Below are 11645 nucleotides of genomic sequence, written 5' to 3'. Positions count from 1 at the left end.
TTCTTTGTTGCTTTGTATGTCCCTCCCCCACGGTATAACCCCTGCTTTCACTGTATTTGATGTCGGTATAATTTGTGGAGGGGAAGGGGAAAAACAAATTAAATAGGGATACAGTTGGACCCATTGCAACAATGAGATGTACAAGTTGTTATGTCAAAAACAAACTTTACAACTTTGGTGGGGGGGAGGGTTTGGTGGGGGGGATGGGGAGGAAGATGGGATGGGAAGGGGAAACAAAGGAGGAGGCTACAATGCTTGATAAGAAATGTACTCATTATCTTGCCCATGTAATTGTAACCCCTCTGTATTTTTACAATAAAAAAAAGTAAAAAAAATGGTATTGTCCTTGGTTTCTTGGGTGAAAAAGTCAGACCCTCAGTTTAAGCTCCAGTATAGGCACATTAAACAAACAAACAAACAAACAAACAAATAAATAAAATGGCATGCATACAGTTATGAGAGTTGAGTGAGGTAGCCTTTGAAAGGTTGATAGGGAAATTCCTTTTGTCTTCTAGGAAGGGTTTAAGGGCAGCTCTTTGGCAACAAGTATCCAGGAACTCAATGTGTGTCCTGGTCACGCTCTGCTGGGAGGAGGATGGAGAGGGCTGAAATTGTCACAACTTCTGTCCACAGGATCGGCTTTGCCATCGCCCGCCGTCTGGCCCAGGAAGGGGCCCACGTAGTCATCAGCAGCCGGAAGCAGCAGAACGTGGACCAAGCTGTGGCCATGCTGAAGGAGGAGGGGCTGAGTGTGACGGGCACCGTGTGCCATGTGGGGAAGGCTAAGGATCGAGAACATCTGGTGGCCACGGTGAGTGGTCAGAGGGTGGGACATATGGGGATCTGTTGAGCCAGCCCTGACAGGAGGGAGGTGGGATCTCCAGCACTGAAATCTAGGCCCGTCCTACCAGCCCAGAACACAGATGTGTCCAACAGATTTCCTGGTGGAGAACTCAAGTGGGCAGATCAAACAGTGGTCTGCTGAGAAGCCACTGGGCATGACTTGGAAGCTTGCTGGAGATCCAGAACCTTGCATGTCTCCAGGACAACTGACCTGAAGGCTGCATTTCTCTAAGATCAGTCTATGGTAAAGTCAGCAGCATAGCTCTGGTGCCCACAGGTGTTGGGATGGGAGCCTCTGAGGTAGAACTTTCCTGGATGCCAACCCTGAAAGAGGTGAGTGTGAAGCAGAATTGGAGGATGCGTGAAATAGGCCGATGCTGTGGTAGAGAATAGGTTCTTGCTCTGACAGACCAAAAGAGGATCCTTCCAGAGCCAAGGGAAAGCAGACAAGGAATTGATTAGAAATAGGAAAAGTGAAAGCAGGTTACCTAGTGAATGAATGAAGTTCTGGATGAGTGAGGATTAGAGGCCAAGCTGGCATGTCACAGAGATTAAAACTTGAGGATTCCAAGGAGGTAAGACACAATGTTTTACTCATTGACTACCAGAAGGATCCAGTTCTTTCTGGTGGAGCCCTAAGAAGTTATTTATTTCCTCCAGGCCATCAGCTCTTTACTGCATTCCTTCAACCAGATCCTCTGTCAATTTCCTCTACAGGCACTGGAGCATTCTGGGGGTGTTGACTTCCTGGTGTGTGTTGCAGGGGTTAACCCCTTGGTGGGGAGCACTCTGGGATCTAGTGAGCAGATTTGGGACAAGGTGAGGATTGAGTATTATTATTATTATTACTATTATTATTATTATCTTTATGTAGTTGTACAAGGCAGTTGTAATTCAACAAAAAGTGTATGAATACAATGCGTCTTGACCAATCACCCCTTTCAATATTCTCTCCCATCCCTCCCCTACTATCCTTCTGTCACTTTTGAGGATTGGATCTAATATATCTCACATAGCACTCCATCTATAGTGTTTGTGTGCATGTGCACACACAGTATCTAGACTTCCCTATGCACATACACACCGGCTCTGATGGGTGGGGTTGTGGCTCACTTAAGTCAGACTTCCCGTTAGTTAAGTTCAACAGGCATTGACCATGCCCAGACCACTAGACTCCAACAGCCTGATTTGTATTCAGTCTCCCTACTCTAGTTTGCTACAAAGTGTGAAGATGCTAGAAGATATTTCTGGGTCTGTCCATTGTAGAGATCCTCTCCAGCCCAGGTTTCTGAGGCTGCCCCAATCTGGACCCACTGAAACACCCCACGGATCATTCAAACTGGCTGTCACAAACAGTCCCTCTGAACTGTCATGGGTGACAGAAGCCTTCTTCCAGGCCTGACAATCCCGTTGGAAACCATGTGCAGTCCAGGGGTCCTACTGCCTCAGTAGACTCCTGTTTCTTCTATCCTGTGTTATCCACCCAACACAGCTCAGTCCTGGACCACCTTCTGACCACTAGGAACAGAGAATGTATCCATGACAGGTGGGAGTCATTCTCATCTCAGGGGTTCTTCCTGCTCACATCCCCTTTTTTTCTGATACACTTGGCCCACTTTCCCTAAAGGGTTCTCAATTTCATGGCCATCTTGACCCACCTTCCAACTAATTCCCCCTCATGACTGTCAGGAACACTCAGGCTTTTTCAGTTAAAAAAAAATGATAGTGGTTCACACCTGTCATCCTAGCTACTCAGGTGACTGACATCTGGAGGTGTATAGTTCCAAGCCAGCTTAGGCAGAAAAGTCTTAGAGATTCTTTCTCCAATTAGCCAGTGAAAATCCAGGCTGATGGCCTGCCTCAAGAGCACCAGCCACGCACAAGCAATCAGATGAGGATTAGGCCCAAGCCCCTGTACTAGAACAAAAGGAGGAGGATAAGGAAGAGGAACAAGAGGAAGGGGCCTAGCTTCTAGCCTCAGCACTAACAATAAAACAAAATAACTCCAAACTACAACATACAGTACAAGCAAACAAATGCCTTGGTTCTTAACATTTCCTGACATAGATGAGGCCTTGGGTGTGGATTTCATTTCTCTTACCATTCCTTTCCCTTAAGGCAGTTCACTAATAAGCCACTTATCCCAATTTTCTTCTCTCCTTTCTGGAAGCAATATGATCAGGGAGAGGTCATGTGGGGTTTGACAGTGAGAAGGTCCCCCAAACCACAGAGTACTGGTGCCCCGTGACCTGGGCAGGCCTATGTGGTCCCTCAGATTCCCTCCTCAGCACACTCTGACCCTTACATTTAGTAAAGGAACACAGGGTCCTGGCCATTCACCACAGTTGTAGAACTTTGTGCCTGCTCTGATTACTAATCTCCAAGTGACTGTGCCAATGCCACATCTCTGCCTCTTTATCCTTTCTGATTTCAGATCCTGGATGTGAATGTGAAGGCTCCAGCCATGCTGCTGAGCCAGCTGCTGCCTCACATGGAGAACAGGAGGTACATGCCTGCGGGGACCTACTGGTGTCTTTGAACACTGGTCTTTTCTAACCCTAGGAGGCACTTGGGGCTGGAGCCCAGAAAATGGGAGATTGTGGGAGAGATAGCAGGAGCGACCTTTGGGAAGCATTTTCCATTTTCAGCCCTACCTTCCTCCCCCCAGTCTGTGGCAGTTGTGATGAGGAGGGAGAATAGCTTGTCTTCACTGACCCTCATTCCCCTTGTCTCAGGGAATGGAAGGGACTTTTCTCCTTTAAGTGACAGCTTCAGGAATGAAGGTCTGAATGAAGCCTGAGGTCCCCAGCTTGACTCACTTTTTTTTTGTACCTTTCCTGAGGCTTGAACTCAAGGCCTAGACTGACTGTCCCTGAGCTTTTTTACTCCAGGCTGGTATTCCACCACTTGAGCCATGGCTCCACTTCTGGCTTTTTGGAAGTTAATTAGAGATAAGACTTTCCTGTCTGGGCTGGCATTGATCCTTGATTCTCAGATCTCAGCCTCTTGAGTAGGTAGCATTATAGGCATGAGCCACCAGTGTCCAGCTGATTCCCTCACTCTTGCCATCCTCTGTGGGCCACTTTACCTGTCCTCCTTCTGGACAGAGGCACTGTGGGCCCTTCCCTGTGCTCTGGGAGCCTGACTCTTCTGTATCTTGTGGCCATCTGGTGGCAGGTGAGACTGGGACTGCTTAGTGAAGCTGGATCTGACAGGGGACTTTATAACACAACAATGTTATGTGGGCCCTTCTGTGTCTCAACTTTGGGGTGTTGTCCAAGTGATACTACTCTGACCATGTTTATTGGGTTGTAGTGATCTTAGTGCCCATTAATTTAGAGCCATGTACTTTCCAGAAAGTTCTGAATAGTTCTCCAAACTTGTCTGCTTTTGAAACCAGAGCCCAAACTTAAAGGGCTGGTCAGACCTGGTCATTTGCCCAAATATGCCAAATAAAGGGAAGGGAGATTTATTACTAGTTATGGGCACACAGAAAGAAGAAAACACTTCAAACCATCTTCTGCGGTACAGATGTCAGCTTTTGGTTTAAATAGAAAAAGCATTAAGAGTCTGGGAAGTCACTATACATGGTTTAACAGTCCCAGTTATAGGTATGATCATAATACTTAATGCTTGCTCATCATTTGATTCCTGGCTTTGGGAGGGATTCTGGAGAAGTCACATTGTTGTCATCACTCCAGAGAAGCAGTCTGGTCAGGATGAGCAAGTCATTACTGTCTGGCAGTAATGACTTCTCTTTCTTTCTTTCTCTCTCTCTTTCTCCCTTCCTTCATTCCTTCCTTTCTTTCTTTCTCTTTAGTTTTAAAAGATTAAAAATAGTTAATTTGTAGGTTCAAGTAAGTAGCCAGTGGTTTTTAGCCAAAATGGTTTAAGTTCCTGTTACTTTTATAAAGTCTGTGGTTGGAGGTGTGGCTTAGTTGATAGAGTAGCTAGCCAATGAACAAAAGTGTCAGGTACCAAGTTAAAGTCCCAGGCTTGGACCAAAAAAGGAAAGAAAAGAAATAAAGTCATCATTAACTTTGAGCTAGTTTGCTCTTCACATAAAAGCAGTTTCTGAAGCCAGGTGCCAGTGAGTTATACCTGTAATTTTAACTACTCAAAAGGCTGCGATCTGAGGAATTACAGTTTGAAGCCAGCTTGGGTAGACTTATCCAAGAGATTCTTGTCTCCAATTAAGTAGAAAAAAGCTGGAGGTAGAGGTGTGGCTCCAGTGATAGACTACTAGCCTTGAGTGAAAAAGCTAAGCAAGAATGTGAGGCCCTGATTTCAAACCCCAGTGCTGGTGCGTGTGCTGGTACCTATCCACACACACACACACACACACACACACACACACACACACACACACATGATTTCCTGGTTTATCTGAAACTATGATTATTCAGTAGTTGTGGAAATGGATTACAATTCCATAAGTCCAGTTATGAGCACATTATCTGGTCTTTTAGTTGAACTCATCTCTTGTCTCATCCCATCTTCCTCCCAGGGGGAGCTCCGTGGTTCTGGTCTCATCTATGGTGGCTTATTTGCCTATACCAGTGAGTATGAGGCCCTCTGGTAGGGCTTGGGGTGTGATACCCTGAAACAGTGATGGGGAGGGTAGGACTGGCTGCAGATTTAGATAAAATGGAAGTAAGATGTGTACTACCAGCAAAATACCCTGAACACTGCAGACCACGTATTACAACCTCACGTTGCCATAACATCTCTGAAGCCCAAGGACATTAAGCTGCTGGTCTGGGGTTAGCATGGTTACTGCACATTACTGCAAGGACAGCTCCCTAGGTCTCTTATTCTAGTTGCTGGACTGAATACTTGAAAGCATAGTGCAGCTTTCTCTATGTCAAGCTTGGACACACATGACAGTGACTTGTTGACATATCCTTAAGTCCAGAGAAGTTCACTGCTTGAAAATTATTTTGGGGGGGGGTCTGGTTGTGGGGCCTGAACTCTGGGCCTGGGCGCTGTCCCTCAGCTCTTCAGCTCAAGGCTAGCGCTCTACCACTTGAGCCACAGCGCCACTTCCGGCTTTTTTTTTTCTTTTTGTTATGTGGTACTGGGGAATCGAACCCAGGGCCTCATGCATGCAAGGCAAGTGCTCTACCACTGAGCCACCTTCCCAGCCACTGCTTGAAAATTATTGTGGAGCAATGAGGAGAAAGGGAGAGGTTTTGTTTGGGCCTAGAGTCTGGAACTCAGAGTCATAGATTTCACTGGGACAAGACCTCTTCTTCCCATGCATACCCACTTTGTCTCCTGCCTCTGCTTTTCAGGCACTGGGAGTCTACAACACTAGCAAGACTGCCCTGTTAGGTCTGTGCAAGTCACTGGCTGTGGAGCTGGCACCGAAAGGCATCCGAGTGAACTGTATAGTGCCAGGAATCATCAATACTGACTTTAGCCAAGTGGTGAGCATAAAGCAGCTCCCGGTCCCATGCTCTCCAACCCCCATCTCTGTCCTGCTGCTCCCTTCTCAGACCAGCATCCAACCTGAACTGAGACACACAGACAGGAGCCCCAGTCAAGGCCCATCATCCAGGCTGCCTTACAGCCTTTGGGCCTAAAGCCTCCCCTTTCCCTGCAGAAGTTTGGGGGGGGGGAAGTCTCTATTCCCTGAGAGGAGAAGACCAGAGTTCTGCTGCACTGTCATTTTTCCAGTGGGGTCATCCTCCTGCAAAGACATCGGTCAATCCTCCACCTAACATTGACACTAAAATCTTTCAGCGGAAGTCATTGACCCACATCCAACCTGCCATAAAGGATATCTATGGATTGCTGCGGTAGGTGGGGAATGAGGGGGTGTTCATGGTTCATGTATACTAAAGGGGGAAATCCACTTTCTGGAGTCTGATTAGCATCAGGTCCAGGCCTGGGGTTAGGAGGGTGGGTGCTGAGGTATTGATCTGCCAGGGTGAATGTGAGGCCTTCTCTCTGAGCAGGCAGAACCTGAGGTCAGAGTTCAACAATGCCAAGGCTGTGGCCTCTGTTCTGCTTTTCCCAGGATTGGGGAGCCAGAAGAATGTGCAGGGATCGTGTCCTTCCTGTGCTCTTCAGATGCCAGCTTCATCACTGGAGAGAACATTGCAGTGGCGGGCTTCTCTCCTAAACTATGAAGAGCATGTGGCTAAGAGAATGTGGGCATGGTCTTCAGTGAAAAATGGGGGTTGGGTAGAGGTGGGAAGCCTTAGAGTTCCAGTCATAAAGGAAAACTTACTGAGGAAATGAGAAGGAGGTGAATAAAGTTTTGCATTTAGAAATAAATACATTTGGAGGCTTCTGGGCTCACTCCTATTTGGCTAGTGAGAAATGAGCATCCCCTTGATCTAGAACCCTCCTCTCTCTCTCTCTCTCTCTCTCTCTCTCTCTCTGTGGACTGGGGCTTGAATGTGGGGCCTGGGTGATGTCTCTTAGTTTTTTGCACTCTACCACTTAAGCCAAAACTCTACTTCTGGGTTTTTGGTTCTTAATTGGAGATGAGAGTCTCATGAACCTTCCTGCCTGGGCTGGCTTTGAACTATGATCCTCAGAACTCAAGCCTTTTGAGTAGGTAGGATTACAGGTGAGAGCTACTGGTGCTGTCCCTCCATGGGAGAACAAAGGTGTTCACTGATACCTTTTCCCTTTTCATGCCTATGTTCTTCTGCTCCTTTTAGGGATATAGGCAAATATAGAAGTTAATCGGGCAATTTTGTAAGTGCTCGTCCACTCCTAGCTTGGAAACCTCTCAACAGAGTCATTCCCCTTCCTGAGTGAGCAGGAAGGAAGGATGCCTTCAAATGATCTCTTCTTTTGGTCTCACTTTTAGTGCTATCTATACCTTTTTTCCTTGCAAAACTAATTTTATTTTATGTCAGAAACATTATTTGAAATTCAGAGCTAGGCAGAAGAAATAACAGCATATTCACTGCAGTGTTGGGCTTAGATTTCTATTGTCTCTGGGCAGAGGTTAATGTGCTGTTTTTGTTCATTCCAGATGCAAATAATTTCTGTCAAAAAGGGTGATGGTCCTAAGGGTTAATGGTTTATTTTCTAATTGGACAGTAACCACTTTGTGTCTAACATAAGAATTTTATGTTAATAATTGCTATAAATACCTAGCTTCTGGAGTGCTCTTTGAATTAGTTGTAACTGGTTACTTATTTCCTCATTAATTCATGAGTCAAATGAAATTGCTAAGCTCCTGTTTAGAAAGATTAAAAAAAACTTATCCCTGTTTTGGAAAACTCTTGGGTCCAGGAAAATCGAGACACTTCCTTGTAATTCTTATAGTAAAACTTGCTCAGATGTGAGGTTAGCACCAAACCTTTTGATCTCTCACCCACAGGGATAAATTTCAAAGCACTGTAATTAAACCTGTGGCTGCTTCCTTACCAAACCAGAGGCGAGACATTAGCAGATGAAGTGTGTTATAGAGCATGCTACTAGCTCCATTCTCTATTCCTTTCTTCTTTCTCTCTTTGTAAAAAGATGTGTGTGTGTGCGCGTGCGTGCATGCATGCATGCATGCATGTGCATGCACTCCCTATTCCTGAGACTTGAACTCAGAGCCTGTACTGTCTCTAATCTTTTGTACTTAAGACTAGTGCTCTACCATTTGAGCGAGAGCTCTACTTCTGGGGTTTGGGGGGTTTATTGGAGATAAGAGTCTCATGAACTTTTCTGCTTGCGCTGACTTTGAACTGCAGTCCTTACATCTCGGCCTACTAAATATCAAGGATTACAGGTGTGAGCCTTCAGTGCCTAATAAAAACCTTTTTATTTTTGAAGTGATAAATGGAATCAGGAGTCCTTGGAGTCAGTTCTCAAACATCTTTATTCTGCAAATAGTAATCTGGCTTTCAGAGGTTACATGAAAAAGTCTTCAGATCGGCTGATGAAGTTCAATATTAATACTAATAATCATTTGTGTACCACCTACTGGGAATATGTGTAGAGTTTTATACATATTTGGTTAAAAATAAATGCTTAAAAAAGAAAAAAAAAAGAGAAAAGTTTCAAGACTATGCCAGATAATTACAATGACCAGAAAGGAATTCTTTGGGTTTTCCCATTGACTCAAAACTCAAGTTTTGATCTCTGCTGGACAATCTCAGATCTCTGCTGGCCCTTTATCTCAACCAGCTTTAACAAGCTTTCAAAGTAAGTCAAAGAATCCAGCTGCAACAACTCTGCATAGATTTTCACTGGTATCACCATAGAAACAAACCTCTTACTTTGGGGAGAAAAAGTCACATTATAATGAGGAAAACTGATATACAACATAGATTAATGAACTGAACAGAAAACAGGGCAGCACTTGAAATAGGAAGGAACTAAATGACGGAAAGGACAGTTTAAGGAAGGAAACAGGATGAAATGCTGGTCTCAGAAGGGAGAGACAAAATGTATAACCCTCTTGTTCAGTTCTCACATGGTATAATATCTGGCTGCAGGCTCCTGGTGTGATAGTATGGTGATAAGCCAACAGATATGTTGACCATTTGTCAGAAACCCTAAAGGAATCCTGTTTTTGATTTGTGTCACAGGTCAATAATGAAAATAATTCAGTGTCCATGGTACACAAGCTTTGTGTGTGTGTGTGTGTGTGTGTATTTGTGTTTTGTGTGTGTGTAGCACTGGGACTTGAACTCAGGGATTTATACTTTTGATTTTATCCCACACAAAGTTGGTGCTCTACCACTTGAAACACCTCCATTTCTGGTTTTTGGTTTGTTGGTTGGAGATAAGAGTCTTATGGACTTCTCTGCCTAGGCTGGCTGCAAACTGGGATCTTCAGATCTCAGCCTCCTGAGTAGCTAGGATTGCAGGTGTGAGATACTAGCTCCCAGCCAAGATGGTTGAGAGGTCAGAGACATAGAGTCGCTGAAAGCTACAAGGAGTTTCTCAGATTTTCCCACTGTAACTTCCAGAGAGCTTTGGGCCTGTACTTGCTAAGGACTGTGGTTCAACTGCTTCAGTATATGCCTGTAACCTCGAGTCATGCATGCATGTACTAGTTTAGGGAACTGGCATGTAACCCTAAGAGTAGGTGTGAACACTTGACCTTATATAATCATAGTTGACCAGATGCTAGTTTTGTTTAATGGGGGTATAAAGAGGCACTATTGTTGGATAGTGTCATGCTAGGGGACAGTGTAAACCTGTCAGCAGTATGTATGCTGCCACTCCTGATACTGCTGGGCATGTTTGTAGCTGTTCATGAACTTTGAATAAAGCATGACCATTACCTATTTTATTCCACATGCCCAAATCTCATTTTAGTTTAGCTGGAGCTAAGAAACTGTACACAATACACTGAACTAATACAATGAAAAGACTTACAAAAGTGTATGTTTCCTTGCGTTACATTATTTTGGGCTGTGTTGTGTTTATTTCTGAATCCTCAGAAGTTAACAGAGGTTTTAGCTACATGAGTGTTGTTTAATACATTTTTGCTAAATGAACAAATAAAATCTTTGTGCCCCAGCATGAAAATAAAAAACAATAACGTAAAAGAAAAAACAGAACCTGCACACAGTAGCAGCTAAGGGGGCAGGGAATAGGCTAACATGGGGGAGGAGTATTCATGTATTCTCCTGGAGTAGGTGGAGACTTCTCAGAATTGGGATGTCACCTCTTTCTTCCTTGTAGGGTCTGGTATTTCTCATTGTGGCAGCTGATGGTCATGCCATTTAGCATGCAAATTAGATTATAATGAAGTTAGAGGTTACCTGGTTGTGGTTATTCTGGAAGCCATCTTGTTCCAGTGGGTTTTAGCTTCTTTAGCTATCCTGTCCTTATAAATAAGATTAGAAATTCAACAAGGTCACATGTCCATATTATCAAGAGCCTGAATTGCTTCTGCCTATTATTTTGGAAGATCCAGCAAAAATGACAAGTGAGATTTGCTATGCGTAACAATGAGATTGTGAAAATTGACAAGAAAAACACTAATGCCTAAGTAAATAATGGGAAATTTAATGAAAAACAGTCTATTAGAGGAAAAATGGCTTTCTCCTCTACCCTTAATGTTTTTAAGTGAGACTGTGATAGAAGACAGACGAACATGAGTTATAAAATCAAAATATTGGAAATAATTGAAATGACCCCAAATAAGGAGAATTTTAAGTAAATCCTGTGTATCCTTCTAGTCTCTTCCTGTTCAACCATATTACCATCCTCTTGGCTATTTCTTGAAAAGGCCATAATACCTCCAGCTTCAGGACAATCACAATTGCTGTTCTAGCTCTTTGGAACGTTTTCCCCTCAGATTCCTGTTTGCAATATTACCTCATTTAGTTTCCAGGATTTTATTTAAGTGCTACCTTTTTCATGGACCCTCCCCCCCTCTGCCTCTTTTTTTTGTTGTTGTTGGTTGTGGGGCCTGGATGCTGTCTCTGAGCATTTCAGCTCAAGGCAAGCGCTCTACACTTGAGCTACAGCGCCACTTCTGGTCTTCTGGTGGTTTATTGGAGATAAGAGTCTCATGGACTTTTCTGCCCAGGCTGGCTTTGAACCATGATCCTCAGGTCTCAGCCTTCTGAGTAGCCAGGATTACAGGCATCAGCCACCAGCACCTGGCTTCTGTCTCTCTTCCATATTCGTTTACTTGGCTTAATTTCCTCCCTAACACATACTACCATGAAACAAAAGGTTTTAATATTTAAATCCAAATTAAATACCACATTTCATTGCACTGCAAGTTATTGGGTGTTTCTAAAAATAACACAGAAAGAAAGACCTTTGAGTCAAATCAAGATTTCAAAGACCCAACATGTGAAATTGGCTGGGTGAGGAGCTTT

At 44.2% G+C, this 11645-nt stretch overlaps 1 protein-coding gene across 1 annotated transcript in view; it reads left to right on the top strand.

Moving 5' to 3' along the window:
* LOC105992464 (dehydrogenase/reductase SDR family member 2, mitochondrial-like) overlaps positions 1-6977 on the top strand; it is a 67390-nt gene extending 60413 nt beyond the window's left edge. The window contains exons 4-10 of the mRNA XM_013025325.1: positions 634-811; positions 1561-1662; positions 3278-3348; positions 5351-5402; positions 6138-6272; positions 6523-6644; positions 6866-6977. Coding sequence (XP_012880779.1) covers positions 634-811; positions 1561-1662; positions 3278-3348; positions 5351-5402; positions 6138-6272; positions 6523-6644; positions 6866-6977 — 772 coding nt within the window. The remainder of the gene's footprint in view (positions 1-633; positions 812-1560; positions 1663-3277; positions 3349-5350; positions 5403-6137; positions 6273-6522; positions 6645-6865) is intronic.
* The last annotated feature ends 4668 nt before the right edge of the window (positions 6978-11645 follow it).

The sequence above is a fragment of the Dipodomys ordii genome, unplaced genomic scaffold (genome assembly GCF_000151885.1).
Source record: "Dipodomys ordii isolate 6190 unplaced genomic scaffold, Dord_2.0 Scaffold84, whole genome shotgun sequence".
NCBI classification, from domain to species: Eukaryota; Metazoa; Chordata; class Mammalia; order Rodentia; family Heteromyidae; genus Dipodomys; species Dipodomys ordii.
Note: the sequence above shows the minus strand (reverse complement) of the source record. Positions and strands in the feature narration are given on the sequence as shown.